Raw genomic sequence first — 27404 nt, forward strand, 5'->3', positions numbered from 1 at the left:
GCAGCAACAACCCCCTGAATAACGCTCGGGGAAGAGTGAAGCGCGAGAAATGTTACTGAGCAGACCCGCAGCCTGCACACCCCTGAGGGGGGCCCTATAATCACCGCCCTCCAGTTGACCGAGGAGGAGACCGAATAAGTGAGGCAGGTAAAGGGGCCCCAAGGTCACAACCGGCGGGTCTCACAAAAGGGATGACATTTTTCAACTCAACGCTTTAGAGCGACAGAGCATGCCCCGTGATGTGGAGTGAAAGGAGCCAGAGCCAATAACTCATCTTAAAGTATAAAAACTGCTGGAAAAGCTACAGGTGGCCGCCGTACCACCGCACGGCGCCCCCGCTCTGCGCGACTTCCGCCCACCCACGTCAGGTCTCAGGGATGCCGCCCCCAGCCTCGCGAGGCCCCAGCCTGCGGCGAGAGCCAATGATTGAGAGCTCGGCCGTGCGCGCGCGCATGCTGATGACGAAAACGGAAGTGCCCTGCCGGAGGCGGGACGAGAGCCCGGTGGGGGCTTGGGATTGCGGAAGTGTTTTGAGGAGGGTCTGGCGGCTGTGGGTTGTTTAGGGGACAGGTTCCGGGAGGGAGGCCGCTGCCAGAGCCACCCGCCAGCGCACGCTTGGTGCTGCCCCGCGCGCGACTCGACGCAGCCGCTGTTGGTCTAGTCCTGTGCCCTCGTACCTCCCCAGGGACCCGCCTCGGACCTCCGCCATGGCGTCCTCGCCCAACCTCCAGGTATCGCCTCCCTCCCCCAGGAGCGCCGGGGCCGCGGGGCGGGGGGGAGGGGGGGAAGGCGGGGAGGAGGAGAAGGAGGGAGCCGCCCCGCCCCGCCCCGCCCCGAGCCCCTCTTTGCCTGCGAGCTGTCAGGTCAGTAGAAACGTGAGGACAGCCTTGGGCTCGGAAGAATCCGTGGGGTCACTGAACCCATGTGTTTGTGTGCTCAGGGAACTCCTCTGTGGCTCCAGTGTGTAGTATGTAAGGTTAGGGAACGTTACTTCATTTGGGGCGCTATCTCCCCACCCCCCACCGCGGCGATCACGGTATTTTGTACACAAATCATGGAATCACACGATCGTAGACTGAATCGCTAGACCGCTGTGGGTGGACATTGATTGAGACATTTCTGAAAAGTGCCTCCCATCTTCAGAAGAGACCTGGGCTTCAGTGGGGTTTATTTAGCATGTGATTTGGCCTCCAGGTCGCCCAGTTCGGGACAGAAGAGTAGAGTGAATCCATAGGTATAGTGAATACCTATAGTGAATCCTTGTCGTGGTCTTAGCAGTAATTGGTTGAAGGGGCATTTATTGAGCGCCTGGTTCAGGCACCAAGGGTAATGGAGGACTTAGTTAACTCAGGATCACTGATCCTGAAGAAAGACCTCTGAAAGTAAAGTCATTTAAATGGAGACCAACATTTCACAGAAAAGAGCGGAGGAGGAAGGAGCTTGCTTGGGACTTAATTTATCTTGACAGTGGATCCAAAAGATTATGAAAATGAATATATCTTTCATAAAATATTAAAATTGCAACTGTGACTTTTTTCTTAGAACAGAGAAAAAATCACATATGTACTTATTCATGTATCTTTTCCAACAAGATTGCATGAAACTCACATGCAGTGGTCTTCAATTAAGGATAGTTTTTGTAGCCCCATTCAGAAAGTGTCTTTTGGTAAATGAATGTACTTGGAAAAAAGTATTGGTCATTGGATAAAAGTATTGTTCCTTTGAGTATCAAAGGTGATTTTCATTCTGTCATCATCCTTTTTGGTTTGTCAGTTAACTAGTGTTATTCCACCAGCTTTTTTTTTTTTTTTTTTTTTTTACAGAGACAGAGAGAGTCAGAGAGAAGGATAGATAGGGACAGACAGACAAGAATGAAGAGAGATGAGAAGCATCAATCATCAGTTTTCCGTTGCGACACCTTAGTTGTTCATTGATTGCTTTCTCATATGTGCCTTGACCGTGGGCCTTCAGCAGACCGAGTAACCCCTTGCTCAGGCCAGCGACCTTGGGTCCAAGCTGGTGAGCTTCGCTCAAACCAGATGAGCCTGCACTCAAGCTGGTGACCTTGGGGTCTCGAACCTGGGTCCTCCACATCCCAGTTTGACACTCTATCCACTGCACCACCACCTGGTCAGGCTCCACCAGCTCTTCATTGGTCACACTGCATGTGATCTGGGTGTTCTACAACATGATTTTAACTCATTTATTGATGTTGTTTTTCTTTTGGAAAGTTTGCAGTTTAATTCTATAATCAGTTTCTATTATGTTTGCGTTAGGTTGTTGGATGTCCTCAAGTGAGTCAGCTAGAAAGTGACCCACGTGAAAAGCATAGCTGCTGGTGGTAAACAGGAGAGATACTGAGTTAGAATTCTATTAGAGGTTGGTTCACAGATCTACTTTCTCATTCAACCTTTTCAACTTTCTAACCTAGGATATATGGATGAAACTTACTCAAGTAACAAATAACTTTCCCACCAAACAAGGCAAAAATCCCTGTAGCCAGATGCTTATAATCTAATGGAGGTATGCAGATAGCTATAAATGAAAATTATAAAAGACTCCTGTAACTGCTACAGTAGAATTAGAGGTTAGGTTGAGAGGGCAGAAAGGAGAGGCACCTCTAACTCTTCCTGGACAGATGAGAAATATTTTAGAGGAGGTGATCGTGAGCTTGAAGTGAAAGGTACTGGCACTAATTGTCTACCTGGTGTTTGTTGTGACCTCATTTAATCCTACAAACAGCTCTTCACAGTGAATATTATTCCAATTTTGCAGTATAAGAAACCAAAGTTTACTAAAGCTGATTTTCCCAAAGACACGCAGTTAGTTAATGATGAAGATCGTTTTGAAACCAGGTCTCTCTGCTTACAAGTTTGTGCCTTTTCCACTACAAGATTATGCATTCTTGGACAAGAAAGTGGATTCAGTGAGGGAGAAAAAAATAGTATATCTTCAGTCTAGAAGTGTAATAAACCTTGAAGAGGGTTGGGAGAAGTTGCAAGTAATGTAGTCTGCATAGAACTAAACGTTGACTCAGACCTGAATGTTTTTTGGAGTGTACTTCTTGGGGAATCATAAATGCAAAACATCATTCTTGACTTCCAGGGACTTATGTGGAAAGTGACTAATAGGGTGCTGTCTGATCGTGGGAAGCGTGTCCAGGAGGCAGTGGGAATGTAGAAGAGGCACAGGAGTAGGCCACCTGAGGGTGCTGAGAAGGGCTTTCCAGCAGGACAAATGTGACTGAGCTGTGTTCCGGAGAAGCCAGAGCTTCAGGCAGACAGTAGGACCGGGTGTCCCCAGGGGAGAGTACACTGAGGCACGAAGTCTGAGTTGTCCGATTGTCCTCGTAGATTGGTATGACGGGAGCTGAGTATGCGGGTAGGAGGATAAATCTGGGCAGGCCACATGGAGATGACTGATCCATCTTCATCCAGGTCTAGATGGGGAATCATAAACTGTAAATGCTCAGGTTTTTGATTTAGAATGTACAGGGAACAACTTGGCTGGTAGCAGGCCTGGAGCAGGGAGACCAGTTAGGCAGGGTTCTGTGTGATGGGAGATGGTGAGGCCCAAAGGAGTCTAGTCCCTATTAGAATAAAGGAGAAAGGATTGATGAGACACCAACTGAAGAGGAAGAATGGTCCAGCTTGTATCTGCATTCAGAAAGTGAGAGAAGGGAGGGAGTCTGGGTTTTCTACCAGGTTCCTGGATTGGATATCTATGTGGGTAGGAATTGGTTCTGGGATTATAAGACGAGGGTCATTTGGGACCAGGGTGGTCTGTCTTGAGTTTGGAATGCACGTGGGGACAATGGAGAAGAAATGTCCAGTGAGCAGTGGATGCATATGTGTAGAACCAGAGAGAGAGGCAGAGCTGGGGAAATGAGGATTTGGGAGTGCCTAGCATACAGGTGGTAACAAGTTGTAGGCATCAGAGAGTTATAAAATGAGGAAATACAAAGATCATGTGGCTAACTGGTGAGTGGCACATTGATTCAGAATAATACAGAAAGAAAATTATAGCCAGAATAAGAAAGCTTATTTCTGCGGTGTGGCTTAGCCACTGAGCCTTCCAGATGTGTTTTCTATTAACCCGGCACACTGACACACCAGGGGACCACGTACTATGACTCTAAACTTTCCATCCTGCCTAGTTTACCAACTTTTGAAAATTAAGCTTTAAGTTCAGGCTAGTTGACCTTTGAAACTTGTCTCTTCTACATTTTGTCAGTACTAAATCATGTGATACATGTTTCCCCTCCTGCTCCAAACCAGGATCTCAGATGCCCCAGGGAAGCCCTCCTGCCCATTCACAGCTCTCCTCCTCCATGCAGGCCGAGGGCAGCTGCTTCGCAGTACAGTGTTTCACATGTGATTGGTTTGTGGAGGGGTGCATGAATAATTCTTTCTCATCTTAATTATATGCTTATTTTTAACATAGTACAGTGGTACCTTGACACACAAGCACTTTAAATCACGAGCAATTTGAGAGACTAGCAGTCACTCGCAGGGGTTTTTGCTTTAAGTCACAAGAGGCTATTTGAATCACGAGCTTCTGCCACCCTCCACTGGATGGCCTGCAGAACGATCTGAAAGGGAAGAAGAAACAAACATCCATGGAAAGGTTTTTGTTGAAACAGCTTCTAACTGGAAAGTGCGGTGAAAAAGCCAAAAGTCAGTGAAGAAAATGATGATTTTTGGGCAAATGAATTTGTAAAATTTGTGTTTTCTGAGTTTGCTCACTTTTATTGTTAAAAATGGCACTGGGCAGCTGTCTGTGAAATTTCTAATTACCTTCCTGCTTGGGAAGGGCCATTGTTATGCTAATGGCTCCTCCTTCTGCCAGCATCTTCACCTGACCTGGAAGGTAAATACACTTCATAAACCAGTTTATTTCTTTACATTCTTATTGTGTGTGTGTGTGTATGTGTGTGTGTTATTTATAAAGTACATTTTCTTATTTAAAAGCTTATAAAACAAAATATTCGTGTGGTTTTTGGGAGCCGGAACAGATTAATTGCATTCCCATTAATTTAATGGGGAAATTCGATTTGACATACAAGCAAACTGAGTCATAAGCTTGGCCATGAAACGAATTAAACTCATGTGTCAAAATACCACTGTATAAGCATGATCATTTTTTCCCTACTAGCACTGGTTTCTGTTGAATAGTTTTATACCTAAATTAATCAGGTTGGGATGTTTTAATAAACTGTGTTGTTCTTTTCTTGTGTGTGCATGTGTGTGAGAGAGATTTTAAAAATTAAAGATAGTTGTTTAATAACAATTTTACCTTGATGTAATTATAGATTCAAACTCAGTTGTGAGAAATCACAGAGCACCTATGTACTCTTTACCTTGTTGCCTCACGTGGTGGCATCTTGAAAAAGTGTAGTGCAGCATCACAGCCAGGATGGTCACACCAATAACACCAGCAGTGGCGTTCAGATTTCCTCAGCTTTACTTGTACTTCTGTGTATTTGTGTGTGTGTGTGTGTGTGTGTGTGTGTGTGTGTGTGTGTGTAGAGTTCTGTCACATGTAGGTTCATGTATCCACCACTACAGTCATGATACAGAATACTTCTATCCACAAGGACTCCTCCTGACAACCACAATTACCTCTTTCTCCCCGCCCCCATAGCATCCCTGTGGCAAAAGTTCCTTTCTTTTTGGTACTAATACTCTATGGGATGGATGTACCAGAGTTTGTTTACCATGTCGTTGTTGATGGACATCTGGTACATTCATACAAGTTTCTGTGTGAGCATAAGTCTCCATTCCTCTGGAATTAATGCCCAAGAGTGCATATGCTGGTTCATGTGGTAGTTGCATGTTTAGATTTGGAAAAAGCAACCCAGTTTCTGAGTAGCTGTATCATTTTACACCCTACCTGTAATATATATATGTATGTGAGTGGTTAGTTGCTCTGTATGCTCACCACCATTTGGTATTGTCACTAATTTTTATTTTAGCTATTCTGATAACTATGTAGTGACATCTCATTGTGGTCTTAATTTGCATTTCTCTAATGGCTAGTGATGTTGAACATCTTTTCTTGTGCCTATATCTGTATATCCTCCAGTGAAATGTCTGTTTGTGTCTTTAGCCCATTTTCTACTTGGATTCTTTTTTTAACTGTTGAGTTTTGAGTTCATTATATTGTATGTTCCAGATACTAGTCTTTTGCTGGGTATGTGGTTTGCAAGTATTTCACCCAGTGTCTTCTCATCCTAACCGAAAGTTTTTAAGTTTGATGAAAAAATGTATTTCTTTTTTCCTTTTATATGTTGTGCTTTTGGTGTCAAGTCTAAGAACTGAAATTTTATATGCAGTTTTATATTTATATTTAAGTCTATAATCCATTTGGAGTTAATTTTTGTACCAAGTGTGGGGTTAGGTTGAAGTTCTCGTTCTCTCTCTCTCTCTCTCTCTCTCTCTCTCTCAGCTGAAGGGGATGCAGTTGCTCTCACACCGTTTCTTAAAAGCCTGTTCTGCCATTTACTTGCTTCTGCATTGTTGTCAATCAGTTGGCCATATGGAGTTTAAAAAGTAATACTTCAAAAGTAGTCCATGTGCATTGTGAACATTTTTAGAAAATGTAAAAGTAAAAATGAAAAAAGTTAAGTCTTATCAAAGATAAGTTACATTTCCTTCCCATTTCTTCCCTGTGCTTTGGTTGTTTCTTTTTAAAAAAATATATATATATAGTTGAACTTGTGCTACATGTAAAAATTGTATATTTCCAAAAACTTTTTAATTATAAATATATTCCATGTTATTACAAGTGTTTCTTAATATTATTTTAACAATTCCATAATTTCCCAATGTGTGGCATCTTTTTGCTATTTAAGTTACCAAGGTTTGTTTTTGCTTTTTTGAAAGACCTTATGGTTACTGTCTTTGCCCTTAGTACCTTTTAGTTAATTAGTGAGTTAAAATATGTGGATATTTTTTTGATTCTTGGTGCTTCGTTGCCCCATTGCCACTGAACGGACTTTACCTCAGTTATGTTTGACCGTTACATGCTTTAGATAAAGCAGCATTTGACTTTGAGAATTTCCCTAAATGCTTTTTAACTTGAATTTTCAGATTATTTGACTATCCAATACTAGCCCTAAGCTTGACTTTTATTAAGTGAAACTTAGGAAAATTTTAGTGATTGGTACTAGATCAACCTATATTCAGATAGCATTTACCCAGATAACAAATTTAATTTACATTTTATAATTGATCATAATTTAGAATAAAATGTTATTGTGATTTAGAAAAATGATAAATTTGTTTTGTTTTTATTTTAAAAAGCACACAACTACTTCCAAGTCAGTTATTTACTTCCGCCTTCCACTTACGCTCTGATTTTGATGGTATGGTTTTGCTTCTCTTCCCGCAGAAAGCGATAGATCTTGCTGGCAAAGCTGCCCAGGAAGACAAAGCCGGGAACTATGAGGAAGCCCTTCAGCTCTACCAACATGCGGTGCAGTATTTTCTCCACGTGGTTAAATGTAAGGCCGGGTTGGTTGGTTTGCTTGCTTGTTTGTTTTTAAACACAAAAAAGAAAAATTCATTCTATTTCATTTATGAAAACTGCCATACAATGGGCGAAAACTCTAACCATCAACTTGTAAAACAGGGTTCCCCCAGCATTGTCATGCACATCTGGGTGGGTTAGGTACTGAGCTCTCAAATGGACACAGCTAATGAGCGGATGAAAATATCACCGAGTCAGTGGAAATAAGTTCTTATTTTACCCAGACTTTGTACTGTGAATCTACTCATTTTCTAAGTATCTTTTTGAAAATCCCATTGTCAAAATAGGTTGGGAAACTTTTTTTAATATATGTCCTGAATTGGGTGTTTACCATGTGCCGGGCACTGTGTGCCAGGCACCAGGATACAGCCATGAGGGAAGTGGGTAAAAACTGCTTCCTCCGTACAGCTTCAGCCTAATGCTGAACACGGGTGAAATAAGATGTTAGAAAAGACGTCTTTCTGATCAACTTAAGTTATTTTTAAATATAATATTTTAGCAATTGGATAATTCAGCATTTTCAAAGTAAGAACAAATCCTAACATATAAGACGTGGGGCTAATCCCATGCATTGTGTATATTGCTAAAACCCACTCTTCAGACAGCTCTCACAGAGGCCTGCCTATATGTGGTGAAATTCGTTTATTCAGTGTACACATAGGTGGGATTTCTATCGCTGTTTATAATCTGAAAATGGTGAATATTGTTTTACTTCTGTTTGTCTTATAATTGGTTTTATGTGAGAAGCAGCTTCCAACTCTGCACAAAATGAAGAATATGAAACCCACAGATTATTAAATAATTTCTTATGAGCCAACATTAACTTAAAATATCCTAGTGCCTTGCTCATACCTCTTCATACCTCATACCTCGTCCAACCCTGCAGAGAAGGAATAGAAAGGAATTGAAAATCCTTGGTTACCATGAGTTGGAGATGACCTTCCTCCCCCCAAATAGATCTTTCTTGTTTGAAAGTGTTTCTGAGAGCTTGGTTTGGAAGTGTCTAGATGAAACACTAATGGAAAAAATCTCTCTTGTTTCGCTTTAACAGATGAAGCACAGGGTGAGAAGGCCAAGCAGAGTATCAGGGCAAAGTGTACGGAATATCTGGACAGAGCAGAGAAGCTAAAGGAATACCTGAAGAAGAAGGAGAAGCAACCACAGAAGCCAGTGAAGGAGGGCCAGCCGGGTCTGGCTGAGGAGAAGGGGTATGTATTTCAGAGTGTAGATTCTATTGTATCTAATGAAAAGATTAAGTGTGAGAAGATTTATTTGTGAAATAAATCTCTGTTGTTTAAACTAGGTGTGGCTGACCTGCAGCCTGTTTTTGTAAATGAAGTATTACTGGGACAGAGCCTCCCCACTCCTGTACCTGCTTTCTATGGCTGCTCTCTGGCTGTTCCAACAAGGTTGAGAAGTTGCAGCAGACTGTGTGACCCACAAAACCTAAAACGTTTACTCTCTGGTTATTACAGAGGAAGTGGCCCAGCCCCTGTTTTATCAAGCTTAAGGGGAGACACACCTCAGATGACCCTCTGTGCCCACTTGGGAGTAATAGGAGAAAACAGTGGTGGGACTGGTCCTCAGTCCACGTCCCTCCGGCCATGATGTAACACTGGATTTAAAATTGTAGGAGTGATCTGTGAATTAAATCTTTGGTTAGTAGTATTGACTCAGTCCGCACTAACCACATAGACAAAATGGAAAAGGACTCCAATAAAGAACAATTTTGGATCTCTTATGTAAAGTTTTTTAACATGGATTTGCTTTAGATATGCTTTTATTTTATCATTGTAAAGCAACACAGCATAATTTATAAACATTAAAAGCCAGTTTTGGAATATCTCCCGGGTAGGAGGGGTGTGACTTCGAGATGCAGAGTGCGTTGTTCAGTATCGTGTGTTCATGCCGAACTGGGCTCAGCGGTGGGATCGTACTCCGTGCAGGCCCACTGACCAGTCTGCTAATTGGTGCCGGGCGAGGTTCCAGATGACAACGCACTAAGAAAATGAGCTTCTGGGATGGGGTTTGGCCAGTCGGGTGTGAAGTCAGGACGCTCCTGTTAGCTTTGGAGGATGTGATACTCGTAGTTCATGGCATGCAGGGTCACAGGCCACTTAGCCAATCCCCTGTGGTCACCAGGGATGGAACACCTTGAAGGCAGTGCTTTGGGGACTTGGTGGCTACTACCATAGAACAGTTTGAGGGACATGAGTAATGTAAGAGCTAGAGTTAACTGGCTGCTTCCGGCTGCACGGGGGAGCAAAGAAAATTATAAGCTGAAGGTTTTATATTCTCTGTTCAGTGAGCTGGGGATCTTCTGTGCCATAGAAGACATGTTACCTTCTGTAACTGCAGCACTGTCATAGCAAATGTGGGGCATTAGAAGACTGGGACTCCAAACTTGGGGTGAAACTGTTGGGGTGAAACCTAGGCCCTCGACCTCCCCCCCCCCAGGCTCCCTGGCCAGCAGAAGTGTTCTCCGAGAGTCGAGGCTCTTGGTCTGGCGTGAAGACACTGTGCTGCTCTTCGCTGAGGGGCTGCCTAGCAAAGGGATGCCTGTTCTGAATTGACCAGCAGTGCCACTTTGGCCAGTGTAAGCTAAAAGGGATTCATGATGGTGGATCACCTTCCAGAGTCTGGAAGCCAGGGAATCCGGCTGGGATTCCGTATCGCTAGGAGGAATGCCCAGCTCCAATGGGGTCCTTGTGGCAGGGGCCCACTGCTGCCAGCTCCCCTGCCAGTCACTCAGTGCTAGGGAGTGGGCTGTCGGAGGTCTGCCACAGCCCCCTCAGCAGAGCAGGGCTTTTCGCTGTGGGTTGATCCTGCATGCAGGTCCTGCCTCAGTTACTTGCTTCTTTCTTGCAGAAACTTTAGTCTCATTGAGCCCTAGCTGCAAGGGAGTCTAGGAAGGGCAGAGTTGTTGGTGTGGTTTTTACTGTACAGAAAAGCGTGGTAGAAGGAGGTAGAAGGAAGTTGGTGTGAGTGTCAAGGGAACCAGTTTACAATCTCTACCTCGCCCATTGCCCCCACCATCCTGTGACAACCAAGGCAATCTCATTTTGGGTTAAAACGTGTCAGACTTTTTTTTTTTTTTTTTTTTTTACCAGACTTTATGTCTTATATTCAAAAAATGATGCAGTGCTCTTTTTTTTTTTTTTTTTGCTACTTTTTCTTGCAACATGTATCATGATCATCTTCAATAAACTATTTTTACATCATTTTTATTAAGATTGCAGTGTGTTCTATCATACAATTACATATGTATGTAATTGAACATACATCTTTCTGATTTCCCTATTGTGAACAGTGTGGGCATGTTATCCCTGTGGCCAAATCCTTGGACTCAGTTTAAATGATTTCCTCAGAATAAATTCTCAGTATGAGATGTCTTGTTCGTTGGGCTCGTTCATTTTCATCAGAAGCTTCATTTATTCCTTGGAAACCCCAGACTAAGGGTTACAGATCTTTATACCTTAAATAAAGAATGTTGGGGTTTTCCTCCTAGTTATGGCTTCTTGTTCTGATATATTGTTTGTCTGCTTCTGGTGTTTTTGTTGTTGTTTACAACTCTCCTGTGATTCATCTTCCATCTTCCGTGGGGTGAGGTGTGGGGCATGCATCTGTGCATTGACACATACATAGTAATACATAGTATGTCGTGGGAATTTGTTCCTGACCTCATTCTGGTCTTTTTGCCCCTTGTTCATTATTCCATACTGATGGGTAATATGCCTGCTTAGTAGTTTACTGAATGCATTCTTAAAAGTAGTTTTAAAAAGTGTATCTTTTAATGTGAATATCTTATTTTACCATTTAAACAAATATTTCAAGTTATTTTTTCCTGCATTTTTGCCTTATTTTGATAGCACTGAGTGGTCGTTTGAATATATTAAATTCTTTTTATTAGGAATGACAGTGATGGGGAAGGAGAATCTGATGACCCTGAAACAAGGAAACTACAGAATCAACTGCAAGGTTGCTTTAGATTTCCTTTTTCAATTTACTATCTTATTTTTTTTTAATCTCATAGTGAATTGTCTATTTGAATTGCTCCCCACTCCCACCCCCTTCCTTTATTTAAATGAGGTTTAAGAGCTAGCTTTAATTCCTTGTGGTCACATGCTGGTTTTCATAGGATTTTCTCTGTAGGATCTCTGATGAGTTTGGGGTTCTCCCATGCAGTAAAAATAGTGCTTAGTTTTTTATCTGCCTGAAAAAGCCTGTGAGTTGACTAATTCTCTTTCATTTTGTCTTATTTGCCCCTTTTTAGAGACGGTAACACTGAGAATAACACCACACTACCAAATCTGAGGTAGTTTAAAATTTCCGGTTAGAGGAACAGAATGACTTAGGATTTACTGTTGGTTTTTATTGCTATTGCTGTAGCTTCTTTATTGATGGGTTTTTTCATGTTGCCTGCCTGCTCTTCCTCATCTACTTTCTTACTCTGTCTCAGCCCTGCCCTCTGTGTTCATCTCTTTCCACTCTGTTGTTACCTTCCCCACAGAAGGGACCCTTTCATTCTCCTTGACTGGAGCCTAGTGGCGTAGTGGAGGGGCCGCAGGGTTAGGCTCCTTTCAGATCTGGATTCTCCCCCAGGTCGGCTACTTCAATCTTGGACAGGTTCCCTAACATCTCAGAGTCTGACACCCTAGCTCTAAAATGCAAATTAATAATAATTTCTGTCCAGGGCTAGTAAAAGTTTTCTGACAATGTAAAAGTTGCCTAGTATTATATTTAACAAATCCTGGGAACTCAATAAATGGTGGTTCTGTGTATCTAAAAAGTAATCTTAATTGCTGGCTGCTTTAGTGACTGAGATTGGATTGCTTTTTAGTATGTTAGCTAAATTATTTTCAAGTTGAAGTTTATGTATTTTGTTCATTTGAGTCTTGCCAGATAGAATGCACAACGGGACAGCTGTCCATTATGTAGGCTCAGCTTGGTTAGTGAAGGGTGAATAGACCTAGTTTGGCAGACGTTTAGCCTTGCTGCACTCGTCTCTTCATCTTGGTGATATTATATTTGTCTCTCCAGTGCCACAGAGACGTGTAGGAGAATACTATAAGGATAGTATCTTAAAAACACTACAGTTAATGAAGGTATTTTTGTATACCTAGAACTTCAGTGGTGGATGTAGTCCAAGGACAGAACTGAGTTCTCACTGCCACACACGCCTAGGGCAGTGGGGACACACACTTGGTCCTCAGGGGGTTTGGGTGAGCAGCCCAGTGGTTCATGTCAAGCGGCCTTATTTCAGGTAGAAGACAAAACGCTGGCCCTGGCCGGTCGGCCTGGCGTTCGGAGGTCCTGGGTTCGATTCCCGGCCAGGACACACAGGAGAAGCGCCCATCTGCTTCTCCACCCCTCCCCCTCTCCTTCCTCTCTGTCACTCTCTTACCCTCCTGCAGCCGAGGCTCCATTGGAGCAAAGTTGGCCCGGGCGCTGGGGATGGCTCTGTGACCTCTGCCTCAGGCGCTAGAGTGGCTCTGGTCACCTCAACAGAGCGATGCCCCGGATGGGCGGAGCATCGTCCCCTGGTGGGCGTGCCGGGTGGATCCCAGTCAGGCACATGCGGGAGTCTGTCTGACTGCCTCCCCGTTTCCAGCTTCAGAAAAATGCCAAAAAAAAAAAAAAAAAAAAGGCAGAACGCTTCTCTCTCTGTTCTTTCTGAGTTGATTTGTTTCCTTTCTCTCCAGACTAGCTCACCCACTCCAGGTGGAAATTCAATTGTATCTTTAATTTTGAAAATGATACAGCTCAGTTTTTAAGTAGAAAGATTTTTTTTAAAAAACTAGCGGTATATAAAAAATAGAAATGCTTAAGACATTTAAATGAGGAAATCTATTTGGAATTTTAGGAGGAAGTAGAATATAAAACGAGTCCCAGTCTTTCATATCTGAGAACCCTTTTTACCATCTTAATTATTTAATGGTTTGCTGATGGATTTGTATAATATGATGTATAATAAAATATTGTGTAATATATTTTTACTCTTTTGTTATTTTCCTGAAATTTAAGTTTTTTACTTCTGTTTTAGGTTACGACATCAACTGTAGTATTTGATTATTAAGATTAAAGAGTTTATGACCCTGGCCAGGCAGCTCAGTTGGGTGGTGGTGTCCTGATAGAGCGAGGTTGGAGACTCAGTCTCAGGTCAGGGCACATACAAGCATTACCAGTGACTACAGAAGTAAGTGGAACAGCAGATCAGTGTTTCTCTCTCTCTCTCTCAAATCAATAAATAAAATGTTTAAAAATATTAGAGTTCATGATAGGAGTTTTCTGTTAGCTAAATGAAATTAAACAAAATTATTATACTAAGTACTATAATCAAAGACAGGGTAAATTTATGTAATTGGAAACGGTTGAATTATTTGGCCTTTATTTTCCGATAATATCCTTCCCACTTTTAATTTTACAAACCATTAAGCAATGTCTAGTAATTAATATTACTTTTATTTACATAATTTTTTATCACTAAACATTCCAAAATCACCTTTAAATTTGAAGGAAAAAAATTATTAGTTAACATGAAGATTATTTATGGCATATTTAGAAAATTTATAGTTAAAAACTTGAGGTTGCTGGTTCGAAACCCTGGGCTTGCCTGGTCAAGGCACATATGGGAGTTGATGCTTCCTGTTCCTTCCCCCCTTCTGTCTCTCCCCCCCCCTCTCCTTTCTAAAATAAATAAATAAATTTAAAAACTTTAGTTGACCAGATGATACTTATATATAAAGTAAATTTACTTATTTTTACTAACACAAATCCTGTCTATGACAAATTACTTTCTCATGTAAGGTTACTGATCTGAAGGGGACATAGGAGAGAGTGAGTGGGCTTTTAGTCTGAACTTTCAGCATGTGAAAGGGGCTATGGTTTTCCTTCATTGCAGTCATAGCTAAAGGTTTTCATAATTTAGGGAAGTTGCAGAGTATAACGACTTTAGAATAATAGATGGTATTTCCTTATGAGAAGAAATACCCATAACACTGATTTCGTAGGTAACTGGTAGATGGTGTAAGTGGTGGTATTTTATACTTAATCACATGCCACCTTGGAACAGACTGCTTAGTAGTTTGTAGCAGAGCAATTTCTATATACTGGAAAATTGGAAAAGCTTTTGATGAAAGATAAGCTAAAGAGTTTTGCCAGTAGTTATATTAAAAGAAATCTTACTCCAATAATTGCTATGGCCTTTAAGTATATAGTGTTCAAAAACTAAATTATTTAAATAACTTTGTTAATGTACAAAACTTGTAAATAGGTCTGTATAGAACCCAAACAGAAAATCTGGCAAATCTCAGAAAGTGTTACAAATCTACAGGAGTATGTTTTCTCTCTCTTCTATCATCCTCTTCCCTTACACCCTTCCCCTACCGTCCCTCATTTTTATCTATCTATCCCTCTATCTGTCTTCAGTTAAATGTGTTAAGTATCTTTTCTTTTGGTGGTGAAAGGAAAGAATTCGGTCACCAGTTTTGTTGTTTGGTTAAAAGGAGAAATAGTAGAGCAACCCCCATTGAATGAGCACATTTGATTTCCCAAAATTAGTGCTGTAGGTAATGTTTGGTGCTTTTCCAACCACTCTAATATTTATGATGTCATTTGACCCTTACACTAACCTGTGTGAGTAGTTCGGGCTGATAGTGTTTTCATCCCACAGTGAGGAAGCAGTCATAGGACAGTGACTAACCCTGGGTCATCTAGCCATCCAGCCCGGGTTCCTGACTCCTACGGACTACTCCCTATTCCCAACTATTTTCTCATCACACTTCTTCAGAAACGTTTTTAGTACATAACATTCTTCCAGACATTTTATATTTCTTTAATATCCTTATTTCCTGTTGTTTTCTAACTTTGATGAAGTAGTTCTCCTAAACTTAAAGCTGACATCATTTTTTGCAGGAGCCATTATAATGGAGCGACCCAACGTGAAATGGAGCGATGTCGCGGGCCTGGAAGGAGCCAAAGAAGCACTTAAGGAGGCTGTGATACTGCCGATTAAATTTCCTCATCTTTTTACGGGTGAGACGGCTTTTAAATTACTTTTTTTTTTTGATGATTTTCCAAAACCACATAGATGACTGAGGTTGAGCATTGTGAATTCTTATCACCATATCATGAGTTATTACCTTGAATAAATTCTAAGACTGTGTCATGTCTTTACACAAAGATAATTATTTCATGTGCACATACATATTTTCACTATACATACTGCAAAACAGTCTAATTGTCAACCAGTTGGATGTGGGGCAAATCACCACGCAGTGGAAGGCTGCGCACTCGTTAAACAGAGTGCACATCTACATTCAGAAGCATAGAACTGCATTGTAATCAACATGGGAGAATGGCCACGGGTATGATAAAGACGAAAGAGCTGCCCTGGCTGGGTAGTCCAGTGGGTAAAGCGTCACCCCAGCACTCCAGAGGTCACAGGTTCTGTCCCCAGTCACGGTATGTATGAGTAGCAATCAATGAGCACACAACTAAATGGAGCAGCTAAGTGGAAGAACGAGTTGATGCTTCTCTCTCTCTCCCTTTTCTTCTCCCTCTCACCCCCCCCCCAAGAAATCAATGGAAAAATGAAAGATCCAAAAGCAAGTTCTAAAATGTGTATGGTATGATTCCGTGTTTGTTAAGTCAATGCATATGCTAAGAAGTATGTGTAAACAGATTGACATAAATAAGATGGGTGATTTTTTACTTTTTTTTTTTTTTTTTTTGTATTTTTCTGAAGTTGGAAACAGAGAGGCAGTCAGACTCCTGCATGCGCCCGACTGGGATCCACCCAGTGTGCCCACCAGGGGGTGATGCTCTGCCCATCGGGGGCGCCACTCCGTTGCAACCAGAGCCATTCTAGCGCCTGAGGCAGAAGCCATAGAGCCATCCTCAGCACCCGGGCCATCTTTGCTCCAATGGAGCCTTGGCTGTGGGAGGGGAAGAGAGAGACAGAGAGGAAGGAGAGAGGGAGGGGTGGAGAAGCAGATGGGCGCCTCTCCTGTGTACCCTGGCTGGGAATCAAACCCAGGACTCCTGCATACCAGGCCGACGCTCTACCCTTGAGCCAACCGGCCAGGGCCGATTTTTTACTTTTTTTGACTGCACGCCTGCACAGTCATCAACCAGGCCACAAAACGCCCCTAGTAACCTAGAATCCTTCTGCCTCTTTCCTCCCCAGGTGACCATGAACTTTTCCATCTCACTTCACTTAGTAACATTTAAGACTGTGTTTACTATAAATGAAAAAATTAGTATTTTTCTAATATACATGAAAAAGATAGTTATTTAAATAAGAAGTATATATATACTCCCTAAAAGCACTTTACGTACAACCAGTGGTATATTTAACATCCTTAAGGAACACCGACTTATAATTGCAGACATCTGAAATAGGAAAATAGAATTCAAGTAAGAGTTGAAGCTTTTGAAACAAAACTATAAGAATATTTAGTTTTGCTGTTAGTTATCTGCCTGTCATTCTTCTGCAGACACTGTGTACCCATGTGCAGTGGGCACTCAGCAGTTTTTTCAGTGTAGACTTAGTATTTTATTGCCAGGTGTAACCCAGCCTGATTTATTTAGGCAGCATGGTAAGTTCTCGTTAGCAAAATTGAGATGCAGAGACAGTTGGTTTGTATACATGTTAAGTTAGAAGAACTTGGGTTTAAGGTAGAGTCCCCTTATCATTACCCAGTGGTTTGAATGAGAGTGTGCTACCAGTAATAATAACCCATGCTTCCTTAAGGAATCAAGAATTGAGCAGAACTTCTCAAGGGGTCAACCAAACTGTGTTAGTTTTGCCTGACCAGGTGGTGGCGCAGTGGATAGAACATCGGACTGGGATGTGGAAGACCCAGGTTCGAGACTCCGAGGTTGCCAGCTTGAGCACGGGCTCATCTGGTTTGAGCAAAGCTCACCAGCTTGGACCCAAGGTCGCTGGCTCAAGCAAGGGGTTACTCAGTCTGTTGAAGGCCCGCGGTCAAGACACATATGAGAAAGCAATCAATGAACAACTAAGGTGTTGCAACGCGCAATGAAAAACTAATGATTGGTGCTTCTCATCTCTCCGTTCCTGTCTGTCCGTCCCTGTCTATCCCTCTCTCTGTCTCTGTAAAAACAACAACAACAACAAACTGTGTTAGTTTCATTCCTCTAAAAGTCGTACATTTTTAAAAGAAAACATGTTCAGCTGCTTTCCCCCCTGGGGATATCTGTAGTTTCTCCGACTATTCTGTTAACAAGCAGTGCACACAGTACATGATCAGAGTGCCTTTTAACTGTACAGTTTTTCCCCACCAGAGTGTGAGCCGGTGGAGGGCAGAGTTCCTTTTGTATTCATAGCTCTCTGTCTGCACATTGTCTTAGTGGTTGAATGAATGAGCAAGCAAGCAAATGAACTTCTGTTAGGCTTATGTTCATGTAAACACACTTTTGACAAAATGGCCTTTAAAAAGAGCAAATAAAATACATTTAAGGCTTACCTTTGATTTATTAAAAAATGTTTTTATTGATTGCTTTAGACTGAAAACCTCTTTGCAGTATTCTTCAGGATGGATGATGTCTGTGAAAACTGAAATCAACAGTCTTGAAATTCTCATGTTGTTTTTCTCATGCACATTTTAGGCAAGAGAACACCTTGGAGGGGAATCCTGTTATTTGGGCCACCTGGAACAGGAAAGTCCTATTTAGCCAAAGCTGTAGCGACAGAAGCAAACAACTCAACATTTTTTTCTATACACTCCTCCCACCTTGTTTCTAAGTGGCTAGGTGAGAGTGAAAAGTGAGTAATAAACTGATTTTTAAAATTTTTTTCTTTGCCTGGTAGTCACTAAGTATCACTCTATAAAGTAATTGGTTTCCTATATCACTAGTAGACATTCAGAGAGGTGATGTAATGTAGGTGTTCAAATTAATCCCTATTTTGCAAGGAAAAGATAACATATGTACAGTTCAGTAAATCGTGAAATAAATTATCCAATTGTAGCATTCTTATTTTCTGGACCAAAACATGGTGAGGCTTTTTAATCTGCAGAATTCATGTGTTGTTATTGCTTTGTTCTCATCTTTTCCTTGTATGTGTATCGTCTGCTGTTTTTCAGGAACTGAAAGCTTTTCTTTATTTTTAGGCTAGTTAAGAACTTATTCCAACTTGCCAGAGAGAATAAACCTTCCATTATCTTCATCGATGAAATCGATTCTCTGTGTGGTTCACGCAGTGAAAACGAAAGTGAAGCGGCGAGGAGGATTAAGACAGAGTTCCTAGTTCAGATGCAAGGTGGAGTCACTGGTTCTGAAGCGCTTTCTGTTTATTGCACGGCCATTGTTAAAACAGATGTGGACCAGCTCACGCAGAAGTTGTTGGTGCCCACAGACTGCTCACTGATGGGCCGCCGCCCGCCGTAATCACCTTGCAGGACTTGCTGGTACAGGCAGTGTCGGCAAAAGGAGCACAGAGACTTCCAATGGAGTCTCTCGGAACATTTTGAAAAAACTATTAATAATTGTTCACAGTCCAGGAGGTTCAGTTCTTGGGAATATTTTTGCATCATATTTTAGTAATTTAATATTTGATTCTGTATAGTTTTTTTTCAGAGAGAGACTCTCGAGTTGATGTACTTTGACATTGAAGCATCACATTGTTAACAGAGTGTAGAGCTGAGGTTTAACGACCACTAAAACAAATTATTAAAACAATGTCTATTGTCATTCAGGGGTTGGTGTGGACAATGACGGAATTTTGGTTCTGGGAGCTACAAATATACCCTGGGTTCTGGATTCTGCCATCAGGCGAAGGTATGAGCTACAGTGAATATCTTATTTCTAACTACAGATGTAACAAGTTAGTGAGAGTTCCCATTGTCTGGTGAGGAGTCAGAATCTTTTTTAATGTGCCCCACCCTGTTGTCCCTCTGCCTTGGGGGAAGAGAGGCAAGCATCTCTCTGTCTGTCTGTCTGTTATATTGAAGATACAAGATTTTCACACACTGAAATCTTTCATGTTGGAAAAGATAATATCTAACACTGACCTTTCGTTTTGCTCAAGCTTAGTAAGCTTAGTAGATGCTTCAGAAATTTACAAATATAGTTAGATATTTCAATGAAGAACCTTTATGTAAAACTTCAGCAAAATGACAGTCATACAAGTTGAAGGATAATGAGATATATTTTCAATTAAAAATGTATGCCTGTAATTTCTAAACTGCATGTGAAACTTGAGCTATAGGAGATATCCACTCTGATGAATTTTTACTGCTGCACAGTTCTCTATTCCCGGTATTCCATTTGCAGGGTAAACATGAACGCTTCCGTTTTTGCCGCTCTTATCCCACCACTTGGTGGTTTTCCAGGATGCTGGTTTACCACCCGGTACCAAGAAAGGAAATGGGCTATTTTTGAAGATGGCTTAATTCTGAACCCATCTTTAGAGATAATGGAAAATTTTTAGATTGTTCTCACTGCCTCAAAGAATTACCTGGAGAGAAAAAAACAAAACACATCTTCACAAACCACTTAAGTTTTTCCTCATTGCTTTCTCCTTATCTCCAAATATTGAAATTCTAACAAGGCGAGCAAAGTTATTGCTACTAAAATACGGTGTTTATTTATGATACCCATTATAATAAAGTTGGCATTTTGTGTAATACATATATGTTCTAAAAGATTTTAAGTACATTTACTATTTTGAATTTAGAGAATTATTTTGTCATCTCTTCATATTGTTGATCGTATTAGTCTTCTGATCAGGAGTTCAGAGTATCATTCTGTAACCCTGGGGGACATGGTGGGCCATGAACTCCAGCTATGTAAACACTGTGGCCAGGGTCACCCACAAATCATGTGAGAAAGACCACCACTCCCGACTGGCCCCTGCTGTTTTGTTTTATTTGTTTGTGTTCTGGATATTTTCCCTGTATTAACCCATATATGTGTTCAGCTCTGACACATATGGGTCCACTTAACTTACCAACTATCTAGAAATAAGACTTTCTAATATCTTGTGTCTTCTGGAAAATACACTAATTTTCAATTGAAATGAAGTATATATAGTAATACTCCTGACGTAATTTGTTTCCACTTGAAGATTTGAGAAACGAATTTATATTCCTCTGCCGGAGGCCCATGCCCGAGCCGCAATGTTTAAGCTGCACTTGGGGACCACGCAGAACAGCCTGACGGAGACCGACTTCCGGGACCTGGGGAAGAAGACCGAGGGTTACTCCGGTGCGGACATCAGCATCATTGTGCGCGACGCCCTGATGCAGCCGGTCAGGAAAGTGCAGTCGGCCACGCACTTCAGAAAGGTGACAGGCGCTCGACCAGCCTCTCCTGTGCTTTTAAACTTGGATTTCAAGACCATCATTGGTTTGTGTTCAGTTTTAGGAAGGTGTTAGTTTAGCATAATAAATATATGGATTTCCATCATAAACACACCTCCGTTTCATTGAAGGGAAGTACTCAGGAGACCTGAGTGGGTGCTGAGCACACGGCCTCACGCAGACAGGCAGACAGCGCTGCAGACCTGCACAGGGACATGTACATAATCGGGTTACTCGTGTCACCTCTATAATGACATTTCTACAAATATACAGCAAAAAGAGTTTTTCTGTAGAGTTTATATATTGGTGAGCCATTATTAATAGACCTAAAGTGGCTTTAAATTTTCTATGCAGTGAATTTTGAAGTATTTCCTATTTTGATGAAAGTGTAGAAACTGAAATGTATAGTTACATCTATGTAACTAGAGTATCCTAGAGCAGAATCGGGTGCATTTGTACCACATTAACAATGTAAAAATAGTAATAGCTAACGTTTGAATATTGACGTGCCTGGCACTGGGTTCTTTTCCTGTGTCCTTGGGTCCCACACACAAGGCAAGAGGAGCATGGGCCTCCTTTAGACAGTTAAGCTCAGGCGTGAGTGTGAGCTTAAGCTGGGACTTGAGGGTTACAGAGTATGTAGGGCACGGCTGGAGCTGACAGCTGCGGTTCCCCAGGGAGGTGCACTGAGTGTGGAGTCCTAGCCCGGCTGCCCTCCTGCCCCTCCCGTGCCCTGTCTGTCTGCCTAGACTAGCTCAGCGTAGATGGCTGATTAGATTGGGCAGAACGACCCCAGTCTTGGGATCCCCATTGAAGGCACAGTGGAGTAGGTACTGCTTACCGCCCTCCTGCTGCGGACAGCAGTGTCCAGTGTTACCAACACAGATGGGAGAATCCGGAAAAGCTGTGGGCACACATTACCCAGTGTTGCATGACAGGCCTCATACAGCATGACTGATGCACATGTGTGTCTTCTATACCACAGTGGAAGTGTTTGTAATGATGATCTTGAGTTAAAACCTGAATTAGAAGGCTGACTCCACAATTAATTGTATCTTCTTGAGCAGATTGCTACATTATCTATTGAAGGTGCACTTTTATCATCTCTAATCGGGATGGTCATGCTACTTGAGTGCTGCCATGAGCGTGAAATAAAGTCACATTCATAGAACACCTCTCGTGGTGCCCAAGAGCCCGGGGATGTTACTCACCCCTGCTCCCAGCCGTGTCTGTGCCGCGGGAAATGGTGTGGGCCGAGGCTCAGGCAGTGCCGGGCCGTTTTATTAATGCTTCCTCTGCCCGACGCTGCCGTCCCTTCCCCCCAGAGCTGTCCACCCCGCTCTCTGCAGTGCCTACTCTTGGGGACAGCTTCAGTAAACCTGACGCCGGCCCTTATCAGGAACAAAGGACAAGCTGCCCGGTCACTTCGCACACTAGACCTGTCGTACCCTCAGCAGTCGTACCTCTCCATGGCTCTGTTCTTTTCCCCGGCCCTCAGTTGCCAAGAACAGGTTTGCCTGTGTGTCTGTCAGATACCTAAAGTACTGGGCTGGCCCAGAGGGAGGTCATTAGGCACAACAGAAACAAAACGCCTGCAGCTGAATTACTTGTGGGGAAAGAGACAGTAAAGTGAGAATACTTGATTCTGTTTTTGGTCTTGGGATTATTACCCCTTCATAAACATTAGAGAGAAAAAGAGAAATCTTAGTGGCAGGTAACTGCTTATTTTTTTCAATCTTAACTCTTTTTTCCTGTGATCATTGCAGGAAAATTTAAAATATAGAAAAGCATTAATCAAGCAAAATCTATCCCATCTCCCAGACATAACCACTTTTTGTTGTATATTCTATTTATTTTCAGAAGTAAACATTTTAATGAAACATGAAATAGTAGTGTATTTTCAAATATCCTAAAGATGGCCTGAATCTTAACATTTATTTAATTTGTTTGAATAAATACTGTAGATTATTCTCTACTCCAGGTTCAAGGACCTTCCCGGGCTGACCCTAACAACACGGTGGATGACCTGTTAACGCCCTGTTCTCCAGGGGACGCTGGTGCCATCGAAATGACCTGGGTGGATGTCCCTGGAGACAAACTTTTGGAGCCAATTGTTTCCATGGTGTGATATTCTGTTTTATTTTAAGGGAAATTTTAAAGCATTGTACTGTATAATTTGTCAAAGATAAGAATTTTCAGTTATATAAGACTAGCTAGAAAATATTAGCATTATTAGGCATGCTTATTTATACTATCTGGACATTTAGAAAGTTATAAAAATTAATTGAACTTGAAAGAAAATCAGTTAAAATCTCTTCTTAGGCTTTGAGGAAAATTTAATGTTAAGCGACTAAGCTATTTTTTTTTTTTTTTTTTTTCATTTTTCTGAAGCTGGAAACAGGGAGAGACAGTCAGACAGACTCCCGCATGCGCCCGACCGGGATCCACCCGGCACGCCCACCAGGGACGGTGCTCTGCCCATCCTGGGCGTCGCCATATTGCAACCAGAGCCACTCTAGCGCCTGAGGCAGAGGCCACAGAGCCATGCCCAGCGCCCGGGCCATCTTTGCTCCAATGGAGCCTTGGCTGCGGGAGGGGAAGAGAGAGACAGAGAGGAAAGCGCGGCGGAGGGGTGGAGAAGCAAATGGGCGCTTCTCCTATGTGCCCTGGCCGGGAATCGAACCCGGGTCCTCCGCACGCTAGGCCGACGCTCTACCACTGAGCCAACCGGCCAGGGCCCGACTAAGCTATTTTTAAAAAACACAGGTTCCTGGCCTTATAGGTCTTAATGTTGGGAATTATTACCAACATGTTCATATATATTGCATAAGTTATTGTCAAGACTTATGAAAAAAGTAAGATTAGTGAAAAATATGCAGAATCTCGTAACGCATGGATTCATAATGGTGTCTATTTTACTTCTCAACGCTTGGGAGAAAGTTTAAATAATGCAGTCCTAAAATTCTGAAATAATTTTGTTATAAAAATATTATATTTCTATTATATTGAAGGAGTTAAAATAATTCATAAGGCTTTATTTTTTTTTATTTTATTTTTTTTGTATTTTTCTTAAGTTGGAAACTGGGAGGCAGACAGACTCCCGCATGTGCCTGACCGGGATCCACCCAGCATGCCCACCAGGGGGCGATGCTCTGCCCATCTGGGGCATCGCTCTGCCGCAATCAGAGCCACTCTGGCGCTTGAGGCAGAGACCACAGAGCCATCCTCAGTGCCCAGGCAAACTTTGCTCCAATGGAGCCTTGGCTGCGGGAGAGGAAGAGAGAGACAGAGAGGAAGGAGAGGGGGAGGGGTGGAGAAGCAGATGGGTGCTTCTCCTGTGTGCCCTGGCCAGGAATCAAACCTGGGACTCCCGCATGCCAGGCCGACGCTCTACCACTGAGCCAACCGGCCAGGGCCCATAAGGCTTTATTTTGTAAGACCTAATTTTTTTAGGGAACTTACTGTGACTGAAAAGGCACATTTGTTCTGTTTATGTTTGCTTATTGATAAGCGCTCATTTTTTAAGTCTTCTGCTTCAGATACAGATTTTCAAAGAGCTTTATGTCAGAATGAGCAGTACCTTCCAGGGGACCAGCTTTTTATTTATTTATTTATTTTACAGAGACAGAGAGTGAGTCAGAGAGAGGGATAGACAGGGACAGACAGACAGGAACGGAGAGAGATGAGAAGCATCAATCATCAGTTTCTCGTTGTGCGTTGCGACTTTTTTTTTTTTAATTTTATTTATTTATTTATTTTTTAGAGAGGAGAGGGAGAGACAGAGAGAGAGAGGAGAGACAGAGAGAGAGAAGGGGGGGAGGAGCTGGAAGCATCAACTCCCATATGTGCCTTGACCAGGCAAGCCCAGGGTTTCGAACCGGCGACCTCAGCATTTCCAGGTCGACGCTTTATCCACTGCGCCACCACAGGTCAGCCCCAGGGGACCAGCTTTGACATGATATGTATAGACCTAGATGTAAAGGTGTGTGTAAACATACATGTGTCTACAAACATGATGAGTTTGTAGACTCATCATGTGAGTGTGGACATACACACATGCAGGTATATGTGTTGTAACTAACCATAATGCTTACCTGAGAAGTTTATTCAGAAACCCTGTTTTTGTTGCAGCCCTTAATTTATTTATTAGTTTTGGTTCTTTTGACTATTTCTGTACTATTTTACAGGAAATACAGCCATAGTCTAAAACTTATTTTGTTAATGAATCCCTAGTATTAGCCTATTTTCTTACCATTTTTCTCTTTTATCTAATAGTTAAAAATTCTGATTAATTTTGATCACATAATATTCTATTTTACGTAAGTATAAGTGAATTATTATATTCCTGTTGAGTTGCCCTTGATAAACCACTCTCGTTTAAGAAAAGAACATGTGAGACCAGAGAAGAGGTCATATTTTGGAGAGTCCTGATCCTCAGGCTGAGGGGACTGCCTGCCTCTGATGGGAAGGGAGGAGTTACTGAAGGTTAAGATCAAAACAAGCAATGGAGCCCTGGCCGGTTGGCTCAGTGGTAGAGCGTCGGCCTAGCGTGCAGAGGACCCGGGTTCGATTCCCGGCCAGGGCACACAGGAGAAGCGCCCATTTGCTTCTCTACCCCTCCGCCGCGCTTTCCCTCTCTGTCTCTCTCTTCCCCTCCCGCAGCCAAGGCTCCATTGGAGCAAAGATGGCCCGGGCGCTGGGGATGGCTCTGTGGCCTCTGCCCCAGGCGCTAGAGTGGCTCTGGTCGCAATATGGCAACGCCCAGGATAGGCAGAGCATCGCCCCCTGGTGGGCAGAGCATCGCCCCTGGTGGGCGTGCCGGGAGGATCCCGGTCGGGCGCATGCGGGAGTCTGTCTGACTGTCTCTCCCTGTTTCCAGCTTCAGAAAAATGAAAAAAAAAAAAAAAAAAAAAAAAAAAAGACAAGCAATGGAAAGTCTGGGCACAGGAAAAACATGGTCAGAGCTGTCCTTTAGAGGAACAGGAGTTGATTAGCAGAAGCTTATGGTATACTGCAAATATTCAGATCTAACCCTAGTTAAAAGTCAGTAACAGGGACGCTAATGCAGCATCTACCCTGTTACTAACACTTTCCTCTTTCCCGACAGTCGGATATGTTACGATCACTAGCTAACACAAAACCCACGGTCAACGAACATGACTTGTTGAAATTAAAGAAGTTTTCGGAAGATTTTGGGCAAGAAGGCTAAACCAAAGACAACAAGGAAGACGTTGACCACGTGTGTTCTTTCTTTCATCGGTATTTTTGCCTCTTGGATGGCATTCAGATTATTTCCAGTGAAGCACTTACCACTGGGAGCTATAGATCTCACTTTAGCATTCCTCTAAGTTTTGTATGTATTTTTGCTCAGTTACCAATTAAATGTTCTTATTAACAAAAATTATATTGGGTTCGGAAGGGATGAGTGATACATGAATGGCAAGAACCAGAAATTACCCAGCAAAAAGAGGACTAAAATTGATTGAGATAAAAATATTTTAAATTGTTATGAATAATGGTCTTTGTAAAGAATGTTTATCTTTTCTCTTTTTTACTAAAATGAAATAGGGCTTATTTTATATTTTGTAAAATTTCTTAAGCATCATTTTCATCAGCATAAATTTATTTACTTTATTAAAGTTAAAAATGATAGAATCTTTATTCTCAGGGATGGGTAATAAAACAGCAAAGACCACTGTGATTGGGCTTGAAAGATTTTGAATTGGGTTTAGCCAGGGCTCTGGGTTTTTGATAGGTTGACATTTTTCTCCATGTAGACATAAATAATTTCGTTAAAAGCTGCAAGTTTTTGTATTTAAATAATACCTTTCACTGTGCAATCTCAAGAGAAAGACTTTGTAAATTAGGCATTGTCTTTATCTTGAAGGAGAAAATTATCTATTTCAAATGTGTCTTTTATAGCAAGATTGACCCAAACCGATAGTAAATAAATAGTCTTTTTTAAATAATTCTGCCATGAAATAATGGGAACCTTTGTTAAAAAGAATGGCCTCCCTTTGGATTGTGGGAAGTGTCTTGTGTATGATGTGGGTGTGTCTGTGTACATACTTATATATAATTTTTTTAGTATAGGGTAGCAAGGGTCTTTTACCTTTTAAGTTCAGGGAACATGGTGTCCTGTCCCCACAAACTGTTATCAGTGTGATGCTTCGTGAAGCTTTAGAAACAAGCTGATGTCCCATTCAATAATAAAGTACAAATGTGACACTTATTTTAATATTTTCAAATAAAAAATTGGGCGGTGTATATTGTACACTGGCCCCAACACTAAGTTGTGCCTTGTACTTTTGCGTTGGCTAGCCATGCCAAGGAGTATTAAGTTAGCTCAAGTGAGGTAGACCCCTTAGTCTCTATAGAGCTCTACCTGCAGATCCTAGGGAATGACTCGCGTTTTAAAGTATATTTGCACGTTTACATGTTATGCTACATGGTTGCCTTAGGGTTTCTGTATAGATTGTTTTTGTTGATATGAAATGGAAATCCTAGGCCTGAAACATGTTCTTACATGAAGTAAAGTGATAGAACCTA

General features: G+C 42.0%; 1 protein-coding gene across 1 annotated transcript; it reads left to right on the forward strand.

Moving 5' to 3' along the window:
• Positions 1-474: 474 nt before the first annotated feature.
• Positions 475-27404, forward strand: VPS4B (vacuolar protein sorting 4 homolog B). The gene is made up of 11 exons (XM_066246939.1): positions 475-731; positions 7393-7504; positions 8582-8738; positions 11441-11508; positions 15445-15564; positions 18163-18319; positions 18666-18814; positions 19251-19332; positions 20621-20840; positions 22837-22977; positions 25963-27404. Exons 1-11 carry the CDS (start codon positions 708-710, stop codon positions 26062-26064), a joined length of 1332 nt encoding a protein of 443 aa, XP_066103036.1. The 5' UTR covers positions 475-707; the 3' UTR covers positions 26065-27404.

The sequence above is a fragment of the Saccopteryx bilineata genome, chromosome 11, assembly GCF_036850765.1.
Source record: "Saccopteryx bilineata isolate mSacBil1 chromosome 11, mSacBil1_pri_phased_curated, whole genome shotgun sequence".
Taxonomy (NCBI): Eukaryota; Metazoa; Chordata; class Mammalia; order Chiroptera; family Emballonuridae; genus Saccopteryx; species Saccopteryx bilineata.

Coding starts and splice junctions, on each gene's coding strand:
- VPS4B (XM_066246939.1), top strand. CDS start 708: ATGGCGTCCTCGCCCAACCTCCAG. Junction 19,333..20,620: donor GATTCTGCCATCAGGCGAAG/GTATGAGCTACA, acceptor TTCCACTTGAAG/ATTTGAGAAACGAATTTATA. Junction 20,841..22,836: donor CGGCCACGCACTTCAGAAAG/GTGACAGGCGCT, acceptor TCTCTACTCCAG/GTTCAAGGACCTTCCCGGGC.